Below are 22,097 nucleotides of genomic sequence, written 5' to 3'. Positions count from 1 at the left end.
CGAGATTCCGCCAACCTTCTTCGGGGATGCAAAGACCTGCAACGGACCCGGGGACTGCGCCCGATTATCCGCGCGTCCCATGACTTGTCTATGATCCATCTAGTTGACAGCGGCGTACATGCCGGGGCCCTGTCATAGCACTGCCCTCCATCCTTCCGCGCAGCACATAAGGGCGGGGGAGAGGCTGACCAAGCGCAACACCAGCTTACCAGCTTCAAGTGCTAGAAAGTCATCGTACCTGCACCTCGATATCCCACTGCTATGTCGACACCCATCGTGTTGGTTTTGACACTCACCCCAGATAACCCATGTAACGCGACCCTCTGCGACGTAGACGGCAAGGCCCTGTACATCGTATACACAGAGCACGGCAAAGAAACAGTGACATACGTGAAGAATGCGGACGGGGAGGTCATCGCTTCGCTGGAGTGGCGTGATTCACGTCCAGACCGAGTGACTATTGGCAAGGGCGCCCCTGTGTCCCTGCGCGACTGGATGCACTATAGCATCATACCTTTCAAGGGGTGAGTTACGAGACTGTCTTTTGGAATATCCACTGACCGTTTGCCTTGCCTGGGCAGCGATATATCGTTCAAGGACGAAAAGGGACGCAAGTACAGGTGGCGAGGGAACTTACCTGGTCGGACACTCGAGGTACGTGGATCCTAGGTGGAGTTCGTCTGAATCCTGCATCCTGCTCAACGTCTTCTCTTTAGCTGTACGCAGAAGATGACGGTTTCAAGGAGCCCGTCTCGCGTTTCTACAAGCCGCATACGGACCACAAGTCAGGACGAAAGGTGCCAGCGCAACTTGCGTTCACAGCGCGAGCACTGGAGATCCGCGACCTCGTCGTCGAGTCCTTCCTGTTTCTGGAAAAGGGCCGACGGGTAAACGAGACTACATCACAGAACGCAGGAGATGTTTTGGGTGCTCCTGCACTCAGCGCTGTAGTTGGGATGGATTATAAGTTGCACAACGGAGGAGTTTAGAGCATGTCTATGAGTACTACTATCATACTCGCATTATATAGGTTGTCTGCTGGTTTTCTGATATTGAGACTGTTACCAAGGAGCCGCTGAGTGTCTCATTGAGGAGAAAGACGGGGAAGTGCCTAGGAGGGTACTAAGGTCGACCCTCAACTAAGGACTTTCAAGGCAGAATTTATTGAAGCGTACTAAGTGATCACCGTAAGTAAGTAAGTGGCTGTAAGCTTAAAGGACGCTGTAAACCGTATGATGACGTAAGCTATGTAGGCAACCTGGCCGCTGCAGCTTCGCCGATAGACCCTCTTGACTTCTACGACCATGAGTGGCCGGACTGCACCCCTTCAGAGAGGCCCCGCGACTGTCGTCGCGACCTCTCCTCCCATCGTCGAACTCGCGAAGCTCGTCGGTCACTTCGTCGCTGCGTCTTACGGCGTCCTCTCGCGCACAACGGTTGCCGTGGCTCTGACTCTCCTCGCGCCCGTATCCCTGCTCTATGGCCCGATAGCCTACATCTTTGCTCCGGTCATCGTGCTGTCTCGCGTGCTCTTGGACGTCTTCGTTCTCACACCATATGCCATCATAACCTCCGTCGCGCGCAATGTCTACCCCATCTACGTCTTTGTGGGGTCTGCAGTCATATGCGCCCTCGTCCTAGGCATGCTCGCTCGCGTCGTGTCAGCGGGCCTCCAGAAGGTCCTTTTCGGACCGCGCCCTGCGCTGGAGATGGAGCCAGAGGCGGAGGTGCTCGTGGAGTCGAAGGAGAAGAGCGCGATCAAGCCCGCGACTCTGAAGACGCGGCTTCGCAAACGCGTCTCGATCAAGGAGGAGAGGAATAGATGAGTAGCGGACTTGGCTTGACATTTCTTGAGTAAGTCCATGCGTCACGTTTGTCGGTTGGTGTACCCCAGTATAACATTCCCCGACCTACACAGTCAGGATGTCATGGATGGGAGGTTGGCCGACGACACCGAACCCGCTGCATCGCACATTCTTGGGACAGACTTTCGACGTTGTCCCTTCCTGGATAATGCGCCACTTATAATGCAGTCTTGCAAGTCTGGCTCTCTCCGGCGACGGCTGCTCCGCTCCGGTAGGCGTAGCCGTCGTTTATACAGAAGAGCACAGGACATGCTGCCTCACACTTGCAGTTGGTAGCGTGCGGTCGCTGATTCGGAGTGCATACGATCTGCGTCGACAGGTTATCGTCTCTTGTTGTACGGGCCGTGTGCAATTGCCAATGAGATCCATTGCTCAGCTGTGAGGTTGAACAATCCAACGCCTCGATGTTCATCGGTGGTGAAATACGACTTGCGTTGTGGCAGATCGAGTCCATATCGCCTTGCACCTATTTGGCTAGTTCACATCCTTCTTGGAGCCAGGAGTCTCCGGTGTTTCCCCTCGACAAATGATGCTAAAACTGAAGGATGGCACGGCCTCATCGGCATGGCGTCTACACAGACACTTGGAGCTCTGTCACAATATAAAGGAGGCGTTGGCTTGGCGAGGTCAGTCCGATCTAGCCCACACTTACACCTTTGACTGACCTGCGATGTGTACTCAAGAGCGTATCCTCACCTCCCCAGACATGTCGAAGATCTCTCTGGTCTTCGTTCGCGGACTCTGTGGCACCTTGCTGGGCTTCGACGACCAGTTCGCAGATCCAAAGCTCCTAACGACTCCACCTTGTGCTCTATGAGCTTCGCGGGCACGGACGCAGCGACAAGCCGCTGAATGCGGAAGCATATGAAGCCACCCGTCTTGCAGACTTCAAGACTGTCTGCTACGCTTTCGGGGTGAAGAAGCCGTTCCTCTGGCCTTGATGAGTTTGGTCGATACCATCAGTAGGCATGCGCTCATCGAATCCGACTGATTTGGCAGGAGTGTAGGAGGCAAATCTCCGTCCAGCATCTTTGTCGTGACGCGAGCGTCGCCGTCCGCTCTGCCTGTAAGAGCCATGGGCCGTCGACATCGTCGCCGCCGCCTTCGGCTATGTGTATTTCTCCGGGGTTCTCTACGTCAGTAGGGCGGAGCACGGCCCATATACCGTTTTGCATCTGCCTCACCCTCATGAAGCTCCTACCCTCGCTCCTCTCCAAGTTCGCAGAGGGTATGACAGGCCGGTCTTGGTCGTCAACGGGAGGGAGGACCAGTGCTGCTGGGACGAGAAGATGATCGGCATTGCGCGGACGGGGTACGACTGTGTCGAGGTGTAGCTGTTGGACGGCGTTGGGTACTGTCCGCACTTCAAGAACTCGGCGGAGACGAACACGTTTGCCCGAGAGTGGGTGACCCGTGTCCTGCGTAAGGGCGCGTAAGCGCAAACGCGGCGGACGTGCGGAAGCCACAGAGACGAGACTGCGACATAGACGTATAGCTATGCTTGTCTAGTGCTGCTAATGTACCCGTACTATTGTGCACGTCAGTATGTGCTAACAGATGAGGAACAAGATATTCTCCGGTGATACACGCACAGCGGCTCCAGGGGGCGTTCCTTCGAGGTTGAGTACAATTACAAGGTGATTCGCACTGAGGACTTCCCACTAAGTTGAGAGTGGCTCGAGGTAGGAACCAGCGCCCAACGCCTCGAAGATGCCCAAGCACGTGACTAACGCGTCGCGTCGGTGGCTGACAGCGTTGTGGCGTTGACTGACCACCTGCTGGTGATGGGTCCTGGAGTAGAGTAGCTTAGCAACAGGCAAATATTACCAACCGCATTCTCAGATGTCTGACTTACGAGTGAAGACGAGACATGGACATCAGATATCCCAGACACGCGGCGGAGGCGGTACAAGGTAGTTGGGATATCTGGATATCCGGATATCCGTAGACAACGCATGGCGGTGCTATTCCAAAGAGAGAGAACAATACCAAGCAGTGGCTCGCGGGCAAGGGTCTTCGCACAGCCGCGGAGTCCGAATCTGGGGAGAGTATAAGAGAGCGCTCGCGTATCCTGGACCTTCAGACGCACCTTGTCCTCTCCCACATCGCATGCCCGAGACTTCCTCTCTCTCTCTCCAATATCCTCCATCTCTAATCTTTCTGCCCTCTGCACGTCGCTGATCTCGAGCCTTCCACCACCAGGACTGTCGCCAACACCACATCCACACGCAACCACCACAACGGTACGGTGGTTGCACCTCGGAACTCAAGTCGAAACACGCCCATACTCTCACTGTGAGTCGCAATACATCTCATTCACCATCAATACCCCGCCCGCCACAGCTCAGTGGCCTCCCGATTGCGACGCCACAGTTGCAAGAAGCAGGGTCCATGGGCGCTTGTGGTTGGCTGACCACGGCGTCGACGAAGTCGCGTCCTCCGTCAACTAGCGGGTATCTGTCAACTAGCGGCTTGGAGGTGGCGGACAAGATAAGGGCCAGGCTGGGAACCAACCACACTTGTCGCAAGTGACTGCAAGGTCAGGAAACAACGCGATTCGTCGCTATGCCCGGACGATATTGTCATTGTTATCAACGGGCCATTGTCGAAGAAGCAAGGACTGTCGGCCGCACAGAGAGAGGAGTGGAACTCGGGTTCAGAAGGATCCCTACAAGAGCGCCAGAGGGCCGGCCAATGACATATGCTGCATTGGAGAACCAAGCTGGAGAGCACATCTGAGGCATTAGTCCGTCGGTGGTCGAGGCAGCATATCAACCCTGAAACCCTGATCGATACTGGCCGAAGCTCCCCAGGAGTAGCCGCCAAGCTAAAAATACCGGCGAGCCGACCTCAGTCCAACAGTGCCTGCACGCCGGGGAACTTTCACGGCAGAAGTACACCATGACGGCCCATACGGAGATGCAATGAAGATAAATCAAAATTTATGGCGCAAACTTCCCCGAAGGGAGACGAATAGTGAAGGTGGATTAACAGTCGATCATCAATTGCCCTCTCTTGAACACCAGAATATGGACGTGCTCGGCAAGAAGACACGGATAATTTCAAGTTGGCCCATAGACCTCAACGTCACGTCGGTGCAAGACGAAGTCAACTTGTATCTTTGGAGATTATATCACTGCCGCAAGCAGAGGCAGAACGGAATATGACATCGTACAGGGCAAAGCCTCGGAGTCAACTTGGATCGCACATCATATACGGAACGTCATCCACAGGAGACTGCGCGAGCTCGTCTCGTAGCATACGTATCCCGTATAGACTGCGCTTTTGCAAGAAAGGTCGGAACGTCATCAAGATGCCTAGAAGCAGAAACGAAGACACCCAGGAGATACGAACATGTATCTCCTGGGTGTCACCAACAGCCAGGCTGAGCAAGTCAGACGGTTCGCGAAGACTTCAACTAGATGAACATATATCAACACTCAGCGCATCCATATTGACAGTCCTTTTGGTAATCCTCGCAGCTACTTGGCGTGTGCATCCGGAGCAACACTGGCACTTTGATTAGAACTGCCCAACCGACATCACGCTGCATACCAATCTCGACGGGGGGGTCTTCGCAAGTAAGGGGTAGATCAATCATAGGTTGGCACAGTCTTCAGTATGCGAATCATAGAACGGGGCCAGGAAGACAAGGAGAAGAACGTTTCGCAGAGAAGTTCAAGACTCAGAGGGACGTCGCGAGTCTCAAGAAAACGTGGCAGCCCCTGCAAGGAAATCTCAGATCTCAGATCCAGAGCTGAATTGAATGCACCATCCGAAATCACTACCAGCTTGCAACTGCTACCATGATCCCGAAGTACTCAAATCCATCTGTTCTACTGGGCTCTACTGCTATCGTATCTCGTGCTGCTCTGAGAGATGACTCCGAAGATGAAGCGGAACCAGCAGAGACGATCCCCGAGCACGCGCAACTGGTCGCACGTCTCGAGAATATCTTGAAGAGGTCCATAGACGAAACATCATTGCCACAGAGCGGTGATAAAGATGAACATTCTCCCAGGAAGAAGAAGCGGAGAAAGGTCGAAGAGGGAGGGCTGCAGAGTACGGAGCAGGGAGTTGCGAACGAGGAGGTTGTCGTTCGTACGTCTTGGTCAACTTTCCAACTCTCCCAATACACGAGCTGACGCGCCTCTCATGGCGTAGCGTTTCGTCTGCTTTCCAGTGTGTCACAGCCGAAACCGATCGTCCTTGTACCGAAGGCTCCGCCGAAAATTATGTACGTGTACCCCATAAGACCACTTTATCCCGCCCGGAACCTCACCCCTCTTGGACTTGCAGCTCACACGGTCCTGCTGTGGAGGACACAAAAGCAGAAGCAAAGAGGAGAGCTATCCGTGCAAGGGAGGTTGCCGTCGATTACACTTGGGTGGTGGAATCAAGCAAGGCGAGGACTGTGAGTTCCATGCTACCCATGGCGTAGCTGATACTGATTACATGGCTGCACAGTACTCGCGTGCATCAAGTGAGAAGGTAGAGCACCTGGTCGCGCAAGTCCCAGACCGAGTCTCTCCTCTCCTCGTACTGGAAAAACCCAAACCGCCTCCAAAGCCACCCCGGGTCGCACAGTCCAATCCGGAAATTGAGATCGAGCCATCACCGCATGAACCAGAAGTGTCATGTTGCCCTGTGCTAGCTGCTCGGGATCCCATGGCCCAGACGACCAAGCGCAAGCGTCGCAGAGGGAAGGTGCGCGATAAGCCAGCCATACAGGCGACGTTCTGGAGACCGTCACCGGGGGTTGGAGGAAAGGCCCTGGGTTATGCATGGGGCTACGCCGGCAGCCGGCCCACGCTCCCTGACGACTCACCACGAGGGTATGAACGGGATACCATGAAGAAGGCTGTATTCGAGTTCGAGTAGTCAATGCGGCCCTTTTCACTCCTCCGCCAGAGCACTGTTTTGTACTTGTACACATCGCATACACACAACACACACGCAGGCAACTAACTCATCATTACATACTCGTATCCTCGTCATCAAACGGCTCCATATCCTGCGCGATTTGCTTGCCCTTGCCCTTGTCTCGATGCTCGCGCATCTGCTTCTCCCAGTTCTCCTCGCCGCCCGGAGGACCCTTGGGACCGAACGGGCCCATGTCTGCGCTCGCCTCGAGCGCCATGTCGAGCAGCTCTAGGACATAGCCATTGATGGGTTGTATGCTTAAAGCCTAGATGATGGTTGTCAGCCTTGGGGTAGAGCGCGACAAGGGAAGAAGTGGCGAACCTCGTGGTATTTGACGATGGCAGCCTCGACCTTGCCCATGAGATGCAGCGTCACGCCCATGTAGGACAGAGCTTCGACATTCCGGTAGTCAATCTCGAGGACACGTTGATACGCGGCCTTTGCCTCAGGCAAGCGGCTGCCGATGAAAGAACGGTCAGTTTTGTAGAGGCCGGAACGATCCATAAGACACTACTCACTTCAGCCTTCTAAGTGCGGTACCGAGGTTAAGGAACGTATTCGTCCAGGCCGTCTGAGACGTTTGAACGACTTGCGCAAGGTCGATCGCCTCTGTGAACAGCTTTGCGGCCGTCTCAAAACTATTGGGCGAGACGTTAGTCAAGGCGCCAGGTAGCAGGACTACATTGGCTATTGCACGTACTCTTCATTCATGAACGCCATGACTCCACGCTCGTTGAGCAGGAGCGGGTCTGCTTCGCACATATGGTTGGCGGCAAGCAGCGCCTCTTCGGCTTGTTGCCGGTTCATGAGGATGATATGCTCCATCCCGACGAACATCAGCGGAAGGTGCGAGCCCGTATACAGTCGCGCGCATGTTGAGTACGCTGTGACTGCGTGTTCGTGCTCTCCTTCAAAGGAGAACGCGTGTGCGAAGGCGATCCATGCCGGAGCGAAACGCGGGTCCATGAGGGATGTTTTGCTATTTGTCAAGCGTGCAACGTGAGATAAACGAGATAGTTACTGGAGTAGTGACGAGGCGTACCTGAAGTACGTTCGGGCTTCCTGGTATTTGTCGATGCACATATACCATATCCCTACGGCGTACCAGCTGATCGCGTTCTCGGGCTCTCTATCCACAAGCTCATGCGCTAGAAGGAAAAGTTTGGGGTTCAGGTGCTTGAGGTGGTACATGCACGCTATGTGTAGCGGCATAGTGTTCTTGTGCACATCCGTTAAGCCGAGGATTCTACAGGTTAGTGGGTAAATGCATCAGAGATGGCATTGTTCTCGCAACAATATGCACGTACCGAGATGTCACTGCGTAGCAGTCCGCCCATCGTAGCTGAGTATAGAGGGCATCCGCGAAGCTATATAATACGTCTGGGTTGTCGCCAAGGTTGTATTCTTGAACCAGTTGTCTTCGTACTAGAGCTTGCTCGTCTGAATGTCCGTACTTGCGCAAGCGCGACAAATACATGAGGCGGACAAATTCGGCATCGGATGGTATTTGCTTGTGATACGTGAGTGCCTGTACGAACTGCCATTCTAGTGCGATTATCAGCACCGTCACAAATTGGAACGATGGTGCACCAACCTTCTTCCGGCGTCATCATCTCTCCGTCGACGAGGTGTTCAAATGCTTCATAGCATCTGACGTCAAGTGCGAGGGCCTCCATGAAACAATGCTTCGCTTGGTCACCGCGATTCAACTTGAGCATCAGCAAGCCGCGCAGATTGCACATGGATGCTTCAATCTACGCGTTCGGTTCATTGTTGTCAGATATCGAGCGTGTTTCTGAGGAACGCACCTTGATGCCTCCATCGGGCTCTAGTCCGACCTCTGCCCCATCGCGGAACGGATTCGTCTCTCCAAGCATTTCAAGCGCGTCGTTCCATTTGCCCTGTCGCATCTGACACTGCGCAGCGAGGTATCGGCACGCGACACTCATATCCACCAAGCGCGACACTCCTTCGTCACACTGGATTGCAACGTCGACCATCTCGCCGGGGCCCACAGGAAGGCGTTGTACACCTGGCGCGAGCGAGTCACCCAAAGCTCCGCCTCCTAGTGGTGGTGGAGGCATTTCTCGCGCTTTGCCCTTCGCGTTAGATGCAGGCGCGAAAGGCGGCTGGAATGTGCCATTGGTGGCAGCCGGCGGACGTGGCGGAAGAGTGGGGAACGGACGCGTGAGGAGCCTTTCGGCACGCGAGTATTCGTGTTTTAGGAAGAACGTTTGCGCTAACCAGAACGCGTCGTTCGGGTCGTCTGTGGAACAGACGTAAGTCGCCTGAGAGACTACAGCGCGCGTGCCACTCACTGGTCCAACTTAGGATTTTGTCTCCCCAGAAGGCGGCAGAATCGTAGAGATGCTGCATTAATGCATCGTGCCTCCACAGCCGCATCCGCTCTACAGCACCCCACTCTGATCCTTCCTCGTCTCCCTCGTCGTCTGCATCGTCCTGGAAGACATCCGTGGTATCATTCGCGAGAGGGTGTCTGCCGGCCGTTGTCCTCGCCCTCCGGGACATCCGAGGTGACCGGATGGGAGAGGTCTGCAACACTGACCGACTTGGGTCAAAGAGAGACTTGTGGTTCGACGCTCCGCTTGTGTTAGGGTCTGCGAGGCTGCTGAGCAGTGGCTGTGGCCCGAAGGAGAACGATGTGTTCAGAGAGTGGCGGGGACGGGACCCAGACGGAGAGGGGGCTCGCGGGATCGCGAAGCCTGTGGGAGGTGTGGCTGCCATTTCTGCTCGCTATGTAGCACGCCTTGTCGACAATTGGCAAGACGTGCGCGTCGTCGAACACGACGAAGAAGCAATAACGGAGGTGGTTGGGGTTCAAGGAGAGGAGCGCGCTGCTCGCGAACGAGCGCGTCCGCGATCTCGACCACGTGGCTCAATCTCAGGCGTCTATTCTCGATCGCCGCGCGCTCCCTCCAAATTTTGGCTTGTACCTTGCTGTGGCTGGACTTGTCTCTATCCCTCCCTCACAAAACTATGGCTAAGGCTACTGCTGTCTCAGAAAAACCTGCGAAGCTCGCCAAGAAGAAGTCTCAGGACCTCAAGGCAGACGCTCCCGCAAAGGCAAAGAAGACAAAAGCTGTCGAGGATGTCCCCGCTGCCACCACCCCTACGGAGCCGTCATCGTCCAAGCCCAAGAAGGCGAAGAAGTCCGAAGATGCCGTGAAGAAGGTAGCGGAGCCTGCGCAGGCTGACGCGAAGAAAGGCAAGAAGAAGGAGAGCGCGGTTTCGGTCGAGCAGCCCAAAGCTGAGGAGAAGGCAGAGGTGGTGGGCGAGAAGAAGCGGAAGAGGAAGGCGGCTGGTGCAGCTGTGGAGGAGACGAATGCGCAGCCCGCGAAGGAGGTGAAGAAGAGGCGGGCGAGTGTCGTCGAGCCTGCTCCGGGGGTTGAGGAGAAGAAAGTCGAAGAGTCTGGAGATAAGAAGAAAAAGAGGAAGTCTGTCGCGGTGGAGGACAAGAGCGAGGAGAGTGTGGATAAGTCGAAGAAGAAGCGGAAGGACGTGCCGAGCTCGGTGAAGGCCCCAGAGCCCGTGAAGGAGACGGCTGCAGCTCCTGCAAAGGAGAAGAAGTCCAAGGCCAAGGCTGCTCCTGAGCCTGAACCCGAGCCGGAGGTGGAGGCAGAAGAGGCCGCAGACGCGGAGGTGGACGCGGACGCGGAAGACTTTTATGGGTTCGAGTCTGACGACGACGATTCGTCCGACGAGGAGATGGCGGAAGACATTCCTGGCATCGACATCGGCAAGCTACCGACCGTCGCGAAAGATGACGAGACGGTGAAGCGCAAGCTGGAGAAGGCTAAGCGGAAACCTGTACGTTCGTCCTCGAATTGCTCTGCTATCACCCATGTTCATCCTTCTCCCAGACTGATGACCGAGGTGTAATTTACCTTGGGCGGATACCCCATGGGTTTTACGAGGACCAGATGCGCGCGTACTTCTCGCAGTTCGGGACTGTGACGCGGTTACGACTTTCGCGCAACAAAAAGGTGCGTCGGTGGTTCTTCCTCGCCGCCGAGATCGAGTAGGCTGACCTGCTATCTATACCAGACCGGAAAGCCGAAGCACTACGGCTTTATTGAGTTTGACTCGTCCTCAGTCGCCCAAATCGTTGCGGAGACGATGGACAACTACCTGCTCATGGGCCACATTCTCACCTGCAAGGTCATTCCGAAGGACCAGGTACACCCCGAGCTCTGGGTTGGCGCGAGCAGGAAGTGGCGGCCCGTCCCCCGCGATCGGGTAGCGAGAGTTGCGCACAACAAGGTACGTTTCGCACCACCTGACGCACCGCAAGGCTCGCTCGCTCATACGGGTTCTACCTCAGCCTCGGACAGAGGACGAGACGGCGAAGGCTGAGGCGCGGCTGCTGAAGCGTCAGGAGCAGCGGAAGCGGAAATTGGAAGAGGCCGGCATCAAGTACGACTTCGAGGCCGTCGCATACGTACGTGTCTCCGCTCTCTTGAGTCTGTTTGACGACCCTGTTCCATCTTGACCTCATCCGTGTCTGACATGGCCGCTAACCTAACTCTCTTCACAGAAAAAGAAGCCCAAAGCCACCGAGGCATAACCCTCCACGGCGTGGCCGTTGCTACTGCGGAGCCCTAGGTTCCTCCGAACGTGGAAACCACTCTGCAACTGTAGTCGGCTTAATCTAGGGGTCCTAGTCCTACCGCTCTCCTCTTGTGGCGTCGCGGATCTTGTGGTCTTTAGTCTGTATAGGTCTGGTATCCCGTTGCAAACCTTTTTGCCTCGCCGTGTCCGTCGGCAGGTTTTCCCGAACGACGTCTCTCGATTGCGCGTCCAGGAACTGGTGCCGTGTGTGCTCGCCACCTCCTGTGTCCCCCACCTGCTCAATTGCAGGTATGTACGTCCCATCTATGCGCTATAGAGTCCGGTCCGCGCATGTCGGTGCTGTCAAACTGCCTCCCATGGCTGTCTCTGATTCGCGGCCCGTGACCGATGCCGTGTGGGTAGGCTACGACATCTGGACCTGGGCATACACAGGCTGGTTCCATGCATTGATCCTCCCCGTCAATTGCATGAGTCAGACACAGGAACTGTCCCCGCCGCCCCTTGGCTGTTCATGTGGTTCGATTGACGTAGCCGCGATCGATGATGGTAGGCGGCGCTGCAGAGCACTAGCAGGCCTGTGTATGTCGAGTTGATCCACGGCACCCGCATGAGAAGTGCACAGACGTAGAACACACGATTGTCAATTGACGAGTATCCACTGCCGCCTCTCTTCGGCCGATAAGTCGATTGTGTTCGACGAACGAACGAACGAACGTGCATGCCGGACCTTGTGAGAGGCTATGCAACTAGCGCGACCAAGTTGCCCTGACTTCGTCAGCGAGGGTCTCTTCCGCAATGCCTGAATATCATATGTGCAGATGTACGACATCTTGCCGGTAGCTGGACCATTAAACGTGGCTTGGCCTTCGTTACCTGCCACCCAACGTCAGCGATCCACGTCGTGACAGAAAATCTCTTGCGTAGCAACAAACCCACCTAAAAACGCCTAGTATACACCCTATCGTACGGTTACAGTTACACTAAGTGGTACAGCACCCAGGCTCTCCACAACAGACCGATCAGTACGTACTGGAACGAGAAAACCAACGGCTGTCCAAGAGCGTCAAGCTCTGCTCCCGGCTTCCTCCGCCGTCTTCAACGTCCACTCCTCAACCTTCTCCAGTGGCATCCGGTCCCACTTCGCTAGTGCCTGGGCAAAATCGCAGCATGCACGTCAGCCTCAAGCTCACAAGCTAGCGGGGAGCCGGGACCGCTCTCACCTTGTCCAGCACGTCGAGGAGCCGCGCAGCTTCGCGATCCGCCTCCTCCTTTGCTCGGATATTCCGCTCCATCTCCGACTGCAGCTCTGAGTTCTCTGCCGTGAGCTGCGTGTATGCATGACGTGTCAGCCAGATACGGAGGCGGGGATCGACGAGAGGGACGTGGCAGCGTACCTGCGCCAGCTCTGCCTTGAGACGATCGCGCTCCCGTTCGAGCAGAGGGATGGTTCGCGCGCGGACGGCGGTACGCGGCTGCAGGTCCTCCCGCCACACGTCCTTGCCGTCGTAGCCGGTTTGCTTACGCGCACGTGCAGCCGTGACGACAGCGTGCAGGTTGTCGAGGTTCTCCTTCACGTTGTACTTTTTGAACAGCTCCTCGCAGTTCTCCTATGGCTAGATGAGTACGTGCAGAAGACGCGTCAAACGTTTCAATCCTCACCGTTATCGATGACTCCAGACGGCTAGACACGAGGTTGAAGATTGTAGCCGCGTTCTCGGGCTGCTCGTCGCACCATAGCGAGAAACACTCGGCAAAGTCCTCGTATCTGCAGGAGACGATCAGTCTGGTCACTTCGACGCGTTCTATGGGTACAGAGGACTTACGACCACTTGTGAGCAGATCGTTGTATGGCCAGCTGTAATGCCGAGTGGAAATATGTCCACCGTTTGCTGCCCGGCTGAGCTGACGCGTTCGTCGCCATGATGTTCGGTGCCACAACGCGACTGTGGCTGTGGGCGTCTGTCTGGCTGTGTGTCCCACGAGGTTTCCGGGGTCCTTCCTGTCTTGACCACAACGTCTCTATAGCTGAGACAACGAACCACGCACAATGTGCACTGATACGTCTGATACAGCGCCCATATCGCCACGGTGGTACAATTTCTACACGAATTCCATTCTCCATCGTGTTGCCTCATCTCAACTTAAGCCATCCGTATCCCAAGGATCGTCCATACTACGCTCCACAACACACATCTTCTCAGAGCTTCGACCGCCCGACATTAAACCCCCCCGCGACGTCCCCCCTCTTCTCCTCATCCGCATCGCGCGGGCCCCTCTTCCACTTCGCCTCGTCCCCTGCGGCGCCCGGCGGAGAGTCGGCGTTGGTGCCCTTGGCGTCGCCCGCCTGCCGGCCCCTGCTGTGCGCGACGAGCTGCGGGTTCTCCTCCTGCTCGCCGCGGAGCGCGGCGGCTGGCTTGTCCTCGGGGCGGATCTGAGACGGCTCGGAGGGCTCGGAGAACGAGGAGTCCGGGAGGAGCTGGGCTTTGGGGAGGCGGGGCATCGTCTCTGCTGTGTAGCTTGAGGGTTCGTATACGTAGGCGTAGTAATAGTAGCTGCTTTGCAATCTGGACGATCCTCTGATGTTAGTCTTTGGAACTTAGTCGCTGCGCCCAAGTGGACGTACCGCAGTGGTTACAACGTTAACGGGGCTAAAGCGCGTTCAAGATGGGATGCGTAGTGATGGTCGTGGTTTGCGGTAATTGTGGCTGGGTGCCAGATGTGGGTACTATGTGCCCGTCCATCACAGTGACAATACGGCGGAGGATAGCGGTTGCGTCATCGCGCGGCGCATCGACGGCGGACGGCGGAGTGCGGGGCCAATTTGGGCGGTGCTGCTTCTGGTCGTCCGACGCGTCGGTTAGCGGACACAATCGCCGTCGATCCACAGCGCCTGCCAAATCGGGCATACCGCCATCAAACCACCGTCCAGGGTCCCGCACCGCAGAGGCTTCAAGGGAATATTATTCGCACTTGCGTGCATCTACTAGTCTACAGCAAACGAGTTCCACATATCCCCAGCTGCAGAGTGCTGAGCGCCTCATTCCGATAGCACTAGAAACCCAGAATTTTCACACATAGTATCATTACACTCAGCAACCATATACGCCACTCATCGCGGGCACTGTAGAAGTATAAGGAGAGTACGGTCCAGGGGTGGGGATATGGGGACACAAGAGAGAGAGATGATCGGGCCATGCAGAATAGATAGCGGGAGTGATGACAGAGGAGGGCGATGAGAAAGCGGGGGCTTATGCTCTGCTGTCGTCGGCGATGGCAGGACCTGCACGCAGAGGTTTGCTTAGAACGCACGCATCGGACGAAATTGGTCAATGAGACTGACCTGCGATGAAGCCGTCCTGGTTCTCGTTCGACAGCTCCTCGAGAGACTTGTTCTTCGTCTCCTTGATGAGCATTGTCGAGAAGATACCGGTGAGCATGAAGAACGCGAAGATCTCCAGCCTGTTCAATCTCGTCTTCAGAACACGCAAACACATGCCGGTGGACGTGAAAGACTCACAAGTGCTTGACGAACTTGTTCGTCCCGCCAATGTTGACGAGCTTACCGAAGCCGACCTGCGCGACGATAGCGCCGAGCTTTCCGCTCGCCGCCGAGATACCGTGCGCGGTGGACCGGTAACGGGTTGGGAAAGTTTCTCCAGGGACCACAAAAGTGGTCGTGTTGGGCCCAAAGTTCTGGAAGAAGTTCGTAAGGCAGTAGAGGAAGGTGAACGCATTCGTGCCGGCTCTGGTCGCCGTGAGCTTGTCGTAAGCGAAACCTACCCAAAAAAGTCGAGACGTCAGCCACATGTCTCTCCGTACAGCCCTGCTCAAACAAGCACGCACCCATGATGACGAAGAGGATGGTGAGCATGGTGAAGCCCATGAGCTGGATCGGCTTGCGGCCCCAGCGGTCGATGAGCAGGAACGTGGCCCAGTAGCCGGGGATGAGGCCCGCCACGGAGATGACCATGTTTCCGATGGTGATGTTCCGCAGGTTGGTGTACACCTTCTCCGTGCCCTTGAGCGACGCGTCCGGGGAGCCGAATCCAAAGGCCTGGAGGATGATCGAGTTGTTGAGACCGAGGCCGTAGAAGGCAATGTCGAGAGCGAACCACGAGTACGCGGTACCGAGGAGAAGCTTGCCGTTCTCCCACTTGGAGAAGTACGCGAAGAAGTCGCGGCGGGAGGCCTTGGGCGCCTGTGCGCGCTCGATGACCGCGTCGGGGTCCACGTAGTAGGAGCCGGTGGTGAGGAAGTTCTCGACATCCTGTGTAGCCTGCTTGACGTTCCGCTCGACGTCCATCGTGAAACGGGGCGTTTCAGGGATGGTCAGACGGAAGTAGAGGGCGATCGCGCCGGGGACACAGCCGAGGCCAATGAGGATACGCCACATGTAGTCGACGTGAGCGAGGACAGCGGGGTCATCGTGCAGGAGCGAGTTCTTGTAGGCGGAGACGGTGATGAACGCAACAAGGGCAGCGGCTAGAACATAACCTCATGAGCGCCAATCCGCAGCACGTATGTTTGTCTGGACGTACAGAATTGACCCCAGCCCTGGTTTGCGAACACTGCGGTCATCATGCGTCCACGTATACGGGTAGATGCGAACTCCGACGAGATGACAGCAGATAGAGGGTAATCGCCTCCAATGCCGACGCCCATGACGAACCGCCAGACGACGAGGACGCCAATGATGTTGACGGCATGTCCTTGACCAGAGACGGCTTGGCCGAAGGTTGCGACGATGATGAGGATCAACTCGATACCGTCTGCATGGGGTTCTTCAGACTGGGCCTAGGAGGGAGGATCAAAAGAGGGGAACGCACACATTCGCTTACGCCCAACGACGTCTGCAAGCCAACCAAAGAGCAGCTGTCCAACGAGGGTACCAACGGGAGTAGCGACCTTGACACCGAGGTCCTGGTTTGCGCTGAGCTTCTGACCTGATTGTGAGGTGAGCACGCGAGGTATGATGATCAAAGAAAGGAAGACGGACCGTGGCCGTAGACATAACCGAGCATGGTGGATGCGATGTTGATAGCGAAGATGTCGTAGGCATCGGTGAAGAAGCCCACACCTGCGACCATGCAGACTTTTACGTGGAACCACCTGTGCGATGCTCGTTCATTTCGCGCTCCATGCTTGTCTTGTGTGCGGAGGGAGACTTACGAAAACTTGGCCGAGTCGATCTCGGCCAGAGCGGCCTTGCGCTTCTCGTCGAGGGCATAGGCGCTTGTTGTGCCCTTTGTGAGCGGCACGGGGCCCTCTGCAGAGCTGGTGGAGGCTTTGTCAACCACGTACGAGGAGGCCATCGCGAAGGAGAGTCGCGAGCTCGGGGCTGGTGAAGAGCAAGGGGAGGCTCGTGGGGAAAGGCTGGCGTGCCCCTGGGCGGCCAGGAGCTTTTAAGTTAGCTTGGAGGACCATCGGCAGACGTTGTTCCGATGCATCAAAGCTTGGAACGAAGAAGGACGCCTGGGCTAAGTAACGCAACCCGCATCCCCGCGAGCCTGGCGCGCTGTCCCTTGCACGTTCGTACTCAAGAGCCAATCAGCGCACAGGGTTCCACTGCCGCATATGGTAGGTGGAGGAACCCTCGCACGTTCTCACGCCCTGTCTTTTCCTTGAACGACGTCGCCCGGCGTGGCCCTCGCCAGGCCACGCTCCGTGCCTGGCCACTCGACTGTGCTCGTTTACCCGTCTGTGCCGACCGCCACTCTCCAACGGAATCCACCCCGCTGATGCGCCCTGCTGCGTCTGTCCTCAAGAAGTACGCTCGTTTTCTTCTGCGCTCCGTATGTGGCCCAGACGTGTGCAGACAAATCGGCATCAGATCATTTTGCGCCGGATTCGTCGCGGTCTCTCCCCTCTCCCGACGACCGTGCTTCGCCTCCATGTGCAGGCCTACTTTAGCCATAGCGGTGCACCGCCCGATGGCCCAGACGGTGCGCCGCCTTCGTGAAGTTTTCTGCATCCATGCTCCGGAGGCAGAACGTCTTCGATCTGGACGACACCTAGTGTCCTCGTAACTGTGTTCACTGCCCCACACTGGCCGGTGCGTCGTGGCCTCCGAATTTCTAACCATTGCGGGATGCGTCCGATCGCCCTATACTGCCATGCTCTTTGGTTCAGTCGACACTCGTACAATGACAGCGACACAGGTCTCGACGTGAGCTTGACCATGCTGCGCCGTCCCAGACGTCTGAGATCGCCCGCCGTCTCAGAGGTTCTGGGCGGAACAGTTCGCCGTCCTCGGTCGCTCGGATCTGCACTAGTTCGTCTCTCCGGGGCTCCGAAATTGAATTCAGCGGGACGCGGGTGACGGCGACTCGCGAGGGAGGCGCGTGGGGGTAAAGACGAGGCGACCCCACGTCTCCGTGGGTGCTTCTCGCCAACTCTCCAAGGTGCTGGGCCTTTCTCCGCCTGCCGCCTCGTCATCTTCTCCCAGGTGAGATCTGTTCATGCGGGAGACTGTCCTTCGCGTGTATCTCGGCGGCAGACTGTCCGCTTGTTGTCGCGCATTCCGGCTCGCCTGTGCGGGAAGCCGCAAGAAGCCCTCGCGAGAAGACCGCGGGTGCCTTGTCATTTAGAGGGTCCCTCCCTGCTTCTCCGCCGAATCTCTGGCCCCATCTGCACCAATCTGATCGCGATAGTACCTTTCGCGGTGGATATAATACACTGCGCGGGTGCTCTTGGCGCACTCGTGGTGATTCCGAGTCCCAGAACGTGTATGCGGGACCCCTTTGGCCAGAGCATGTCTTAGAGTCGTGCCTTCTGGCGCGGTCGTCAATTGAGACGTTTTATCGAGGCACTAACTGTGTTGTTAAGACCCCGCGCGACTCGGAGTCAAGTACAGGGTTTCTGCAACAGCCTCATTGTGTGTATCGCACTAGTTGCAATGTGTACTTGCCTGTCCGCGTCATGCCCCTTCCTTCTCTGCCTGCTAAGGCGGTTTCGACATTTCGACTGTAGAGACCTTGCAGCAGCGGGATTACCGTCCTGTGACCGGTACTCTGCGCCACTGTGAACTCGAGTTCCTCTTGTTCAATGCCGACGTGCCTGTGTAAGTCGATATCTCGGCAGTCTTATCAAACACTCCCTATCCGCCATGAGGTGCGTTCTATATACGAACCCTAGAACCTACATTGGCACGCCGAGTCCGGTCAACTAACAACGCAGCGTTTGCCCGCCTCAGAAGCGATATACATATCGGTTCCCACCGTGTTCTCTGAACGAGCTCATCCCCCACACGGATGTCATCACGGCCCCCGGTCCTCCTGATGACGCCTCCAGAAGTCGACGGCATTGCTTCCGCTATGTTCTACATCATCGCCTTGTACTGAAGCACGGCCGCGATGGTTCATTTTCGCTTTTGGGAGATCACGGTCATATCGGGAGTTCGCAGGCTGCAGCGTATGTTATTAGCCACATCCGTCTTCCTCGGTTTGCTCGAGTATCATCCTGACATTGTACTAGATGCATCAGCCAGGCGCGGTTATCACGTTTACGGGGTTCTGGGCTGCATTGCAACGTATCCGAAGGACCCTAGGACCCATCACCGCTGTGGTGCTACCGCACGACCGTCATTCTGCGCTCTGCCGCACTGTGCATGGTGCGCCGGTTGCTTTCTCGGTACTTTGTAACCATTCACCCCAACATGGAATTCCGCACAGCCTCTGGGGCTGGCACTTTCCTCGCCTCAGCTTCCGCCGCTAGTATCCAACTACCTCATCTTGCCTTGGCTCTGTACGGTGGCCCCGCCATGAGGCTCTCCAACGTGTCATCATCCCGGCCAGTCGAACGACCAACATTCGTCCTTCGCAAAAGCAAGACCATGGCATATATCAGGGCGGTGCTCCCACAGCCATCATCCAGAGCGTGCGCGCTTCGCCACGCGGGGCAACCAGCACGCACTGCGGTCTGTATCACAGCCAGAACAAAGCCAGTAGATACATACCTGGTAAGTTACGTCTATCGGTAACCCATGTCCTGACAGACAACTCACGCCCAACTGTCCGCCGTGCCCCTCGCCGACAGTGCGCCTCTAGGCAGAATAAAATGATGTTCGTCGCTGGCCTGGCAGGCCTTCTTCTTCCACAACATACCCCACGTTCGCGATACCTTACTGTAACTCTTCTCAAGTTGACAAGGCCTTCCGTGGTTCTTCTACTCTACCAGCCCTCCGGGAGTATCCTATGACCGGCGCACAGGACTCGTTTGTCGGGGACTCGGATGATAGGTTCCGGTGCAGCTCGGATGTGCCGCTCTCGACATTCGGGCGGGAAGACAGCATCGTTCTTAACTCCCAGCGCCGAGCGGCTCTCGCAGAGATTGACCAGGCAGACTTCTCGTGAGTGTGTCCAATAGAGGCCGCGCAGATAGTGCTCACCAGAATCCGTAGTTGGTTCCATATCAAGGTCTGCATGGTTGCTGGTGTCGGGTTCTTCACCGACGCATATGACATATTCGCGATCAGCATCGTGGCCACGATGCTGGGCTACTGCTACGGACCCGGTACGTCACGGTTTCCCAGAGATCTGTCTCTTCTGCAAAGGTCTAGTGGTTGCTGACGAGAGCGCGTTCTGTAGGCGGGGTATTAACAAACGCGCAGGACCTTGGTATCAAGGTCGCGACCCCTGTCGGGACGCTGGTTGGCCAACTACTCTTTGGGTGGCTCGGCGACGTGTTTGGCCGCAAGCGGATGTGTGCGTCCCATCCGCTTGCCTCCGCTGCGTTACGCAATGTGCTGTATCTCACCTCACGCTCTCCTTGCAGATGGCCTTGAGCTCATGATCATCATCGTAGCGACATTCGGGCAGGCACTGGCAGGTTCAGGCCTCCGCGCCGTCAACATCATCGGGGTACTTGTCGTCTGGCGGTTCGTCATGGGCATCGGGATTGGAGGCGACTACCCCTTGTCCGCGGTCATCTCTTCCGAGTTCTCTTCGACGCGCATTCGCGGTAGAATGATGACCGCCGTGTTCGCCAACCAGGGGTGGGGCCAGCTCAGTGAGTACATCCGGCGCTTACCTGCGTCCCTACTCCCTAAGCGGCCGCGACGTCGTCCTACACAGCTGCCTCCATCATCGCGCTCATCGTGGTCACCGCATACAAGAAGCAAATCTTGAACTCCGTAGCACCAGGCGCTGCCACCGGGCCAGGCATCGTCACCGACATCGAGTGGGTCGACTACATGTGGCGCCTCCTCGTCGGCTTCGGCTGCGTCCCGGGGGCGGTCGCGCTGTACTTCCGCCTCACGATCCCCGAGACGCCCCGGTTCACGATGGACGTCGAGAGCAACGTGCACCAGGCTGCGCAGGACGTCGAGGACTTCCTCACCATGGGCACGTACTACGTCGACCCGGACGCGGTCGTGCAGCGCGTGCAGGCGCCGCGCGCGTCGCGGTACGACTTTGCGGCGTACTTCGCGAGGCGCGAGAACTGGCTGCTCCTGTTTGGGACGGCGTATTCGTGGTTTGCGCTCGATGTTGCCTTCTATGGGCTTGGTCTCAATACCCCGATCATCCTCGAGGGGATCAACTTTGGGGACGTGGCTAAGCCCGGGGACCCCGGCTTCCTCGCGCCGCAGGCGGTGTATGGGACGCTGAGGAACCTTGCGGTGGGGAACATCATCCTGTCTGTGGCGGGGTATGTTCCTGGGTACTGGGCCACGTTCCTGGTGGTCGACAAGTGGGGGCGGAAGCCTATCCAGCTCATGGGCTTCATCGTGCTCACCATCCTGTTCATCATCATGGGTAAGCCTCTGACCATTAATTATTATTCTCGCTCGCCTCGCCTCGTCACATACGATGCTCACGACGACTCGGATACGGGGACGCAGGGTCTGCATTCGACAAGATGAGGGAGACGCCGGCGGGCACGAAGGCGTTCGTGTTCCTCTACTGCCTCGCGAACTTCTTCCAGAACTTTGGGCCCAACACGAGCACGTTCATCATCCCTGGGGAGGCGTTCCCGACGCGCTACCGCTCGACGGCGCACGGGATATCGGCTGCGAGCGGGAAGCTCGGCGCTATCATCGCCCAGGTCGGCTTTGCGAACCTCAAGGATGTCGGGGGAGCCCCGCAGTCGAACCATTTCCTCGGTCACTTGTATGTTGCGTCGTCCCCCCCCCCTTCGTCTTCGTCGTCCTCCCTGCGTATCCGGAGCAGGTTGCTGACTGGGCGTGTTGCTGCGCTGCGCAGGCTGCAGATACTCGCGTTCTTCATGCTTACTGGTGTTGGGTCGACGCTGCTCATCAAGGAGACGAATCAGAAGACTCTTGAGGACCTCTCGAATGAGAGACAGGATACCTTCGTAGGAGGTTCGTTCGCTCGCTCTGTTGTTCTTGTTCTGGGATTAGAGCTGATAAAGCGCGGGATTCGCCTATGTAGGTGTCTCTGGTGCCATACGACGATGATATCTGTCGATCAGCGCCGGGAGGGGTGAAGACACTCGAGATTGCCCCACATCTTCTTAATGTTGATATATTGGACGGAGTGGTTTGCATGCACTGGACACTAACAGACGACAATGGACAGATATATGAAACTACACGCGACACTATACCACTTCACTGTTCCGCCGATGCTATAGCATACTCTTGATTCAGGAGGCATCCGGCTGTATTTTGATACATACTGGAAAATGGCCGGCGCTACCTATGACGCAAGTGTCTGCGAATCGTGGTCGTCAAACGATATGCAGGAAGTCGGGCACAATCCT

The 22,097-nt window shown here is 56.7% G+C and overlaps 10 protein-coding genes across 10 annotated transcripts; 6 read left to right on the top strand and 4 right to left on the bottom strand.

The window, feature by feature from the left end:
- Window positions 1–209: 209 nt before the first annotated feature.
- Window positions 210–1,074, top strand: L226DRAFT_612781 (uncharacterized protein). Its single transcript, XM_067686427.1, has 3 exons — window positions 210–524; window positions 582–654; window positions 717–1,074. Exons 1-3 carry the CDS (start codon window positions 262–264, stop codon window positions 987–989), a joined length of 609 nt encoding a protein of 202 aa, XP_067535700.1. The 5' UTR covers window positions 210–261; the 3' UTR covers window positions 990–1,074.
- Window positions 1,075–1,291: 217 nt separating this feature from the next.
- Window positions 1,292–2,285, top strand: L226DRAFT_612780 (uncharacterized protein). Its single transcript, XM_067686426.1, has 2 exons — window positions 1,292–1,854; window positions 1,919–2,285. The coding sequence occupies exon 1, from the start codon at window positions 1,305–1,307 to the stop codon at window positions 1,824–1,826; it is 522 nt and encodes a 173-aa protein (XP_067535699.1). The 5' UTR covers window positions 1,292–1,304; the 3' UTR covers window positions 1,827–1,854; window positions 1,919–2,285.
- Window positions 2,286–4,899: 2,614 nt separating this feature from the next.
- On the top strand, window positions 4,900–5,554 carry L226DRAFT_55397 (uncharacterized protein). The gene has a single exon (XM_067682965.1). It carries the CDS (start codon window positions 5,029–5,031, stop codon window positions 5,389–5,391), a length of 363 nt encoding a protein of 120 aa, XP_067535698.1. The 5' UTR covers window positions 4,900–5,028; the 3' UTR covers window positions 5,392–5,554.
- L226DRAFT_55355 (uncharacterized protein) lies at window positions 5,532–6,804 on the top strand. The gene is made up of 4 exons (XM_067682932.1): window positions 5,532–5,966; window positions 6,030–6,102; window positions 6,165–6,279; window positions 6,333–6,804. The coding sequence occupies exons 1-4, from the start codon at window positions 5,672–5,674 to the stop codon at window positions 6,744–6,746; spliced, it is 897 nt and encodes a 298-aa protein (XP_067535697.1). The 5' UTR covers window positions 5,532–5,671; the 3' UTR covers window positions 6,747–6,804.
- On the bottom strand, window positions 6,722–9,769 carry L226DRAFT_612778 (TPR-like protein). The gene is made up of 9 exons (XM_067686425.1): window positions 9,107–9,769; window positions 8,597–9,054; window positions 8,383–8,542; window positions 8,096–8,333; window positions 7,831–8,034; window positions 7,489–7,767; window positions 7,307–7,426; window positions 7,110–7,245; window positions 6,722–7,053 (listed from the first exon to the last, which is right to left on the bottom strand). The coding sequence occupies exons 1-9, from the start codon at window positions 9,531–9,533 to the stop codon at window positions 6,841–6,843; spliced, it is 2,235 nt and encodes a 744-aa protein (XP_067535696.1). The 5' UTR covers window positions 9,534–9,769; the 3' UTR covers window positions 6,722–6,840.
- Window positions 9,750–11,587, top strand: L226DRAFT_507779 (RNA-binding domain-containing protein). The gene is made up of 5 exons (XM_067678145.1): window positions 9,750–10,616; window positions 10,670–10,792; window positions 10,854–11,069; window positions 11,131–11,247; window positions 11,344–11,587. Exons 1-5 carry the CDS (start codon window positions 9,786–9,788, stop codon window positions 11,371–11,373), a joined length of 1,317 nt encoding a protein of 438 aa, XP_067535695.1. The 5' UTR covers window positions 9,750–9,785; the 3' UTR covers window positions 11,374–11,587.
- Window positions 11,588–12,309: 722 nt separating this feature from the next.
- L226DRAFT_612776 (uncharacterized protein) lies at window positions 12,310–13,314 on the bottom strand. The gene is made up of 5 exons (XM_067686424.1): window positions 13,202–13,314; window positions 13,038–13,143; window positions 12,773–12,985; window positions 12,599–12,703; window positions 12,310–12,528 (listed from the first exon to the last, which is right to left on the bottom strand). Exons 1-5 carry the CDS (start codon window positions 13,297–13,299, stop codon window positions 12,442–12,444), a joined length of 609 nt encoding a protein of 202 aa, XP_067535694.1. The 5' UTR covers window positions 13,300–13,314; the 3' UTR covers window positions 12,310–12,441.
- Window positions 13,315–13,499: 185 nt separating this feature from the next.
- On the bottom strand, window positions 13,500–14,197 carry L226DRAFT_534695 (uncharacterized protein). Its single transcript, XM_067680734.1, has 2 exons — window positions 14,001–14,197; window positions 13,500–13,942 (listed from the first exon to the last, which is right to left on the bottom strand). Exon 2 carries the CDS (start codon window positions 13,876–13,878, stop codon window positions 13,576–13,578), a length of 303 nt encoding a protein of 100 aa, XP_067535693.1. The 5' UTR covers window positions 13,879–13,942; window positions 14,001–14,197; the 3' UTR covers window positions 13,500–13,575.
- Window positions 14,198–14,321: 124 nt separating this feature from the next.
- Window positions 14,322–16,910, bottom strand: L226DRAFT_534694 (phosphate transporter). The gene is made up of 8 exons (XM_067680733.1): window positions 16,548–16,910; window positions 16,375–16,487; window positions 16,205–16,321; window positions 15,917–16,147; window positions 15,222–15,860; window positions 14,896–15,154; window positions 14,719–14,837; window positions 14,322–14,658 (listed from the first exon to the last, which is right to left on the bottom strand). The coding sequence occupies exons 1-8, from the start codon at window positions 16,688–16,690 to the stop codon at window positions 14,627–14,629; spliced, it is 1,653 nt and encodes a 550-aa protein (XP_067535692.1). The 5' UTR covers window positions 16,691–16,910; the 3' UTR covers window positions 14,322–14,626.
- A 2,658-nt stretch (window positions 16,911–19,568) lies between these two features.
- L226DRAFT_560240 (phosphate transporter) lies at window positions 19,569–21,959 on the top strand (the record flags this gene model as incomplete). The annotated part of the gene is made up of 8 exons (XM_067683347.1): window positions 19,569–19,725; window positions 19,777–19,889; window positions 19,964–20,080; window positions 20,151–20,384; window positions 20,450–21,130; window positions 21,217–21,484; window positions 21,578–21,696; window positions 21,767–21,959. Coding segments are annotated over 8 exons (1,715 nt in total), but the record flags the coding sequence as incomplete, so codon positions are not given.
- Between the last annotated feature and the right edge of the window lie 138 nt (window positions 21,960–22,097).

This window comes from Lentinus tigrinus (genome assembly GCF_003813185.1).
Source record: "Lentinus tigrinus ALCF2SS1-7 unplaced genomic scaffold L226scaffold_11, whole genome shotgun sequence".
Lineage (NCBI taxonomy): Eukaryota > Fungi > Basidiomycota > Agaricomycetes > Polyporales > Polyporaceae > Lentinus > Lentinus tigrinus.
The sequence above is the reverse complement of the archived record's forward strand: the minus strand, read 5'-3'. Positions and strand labels throughout refer to the sequence as shown.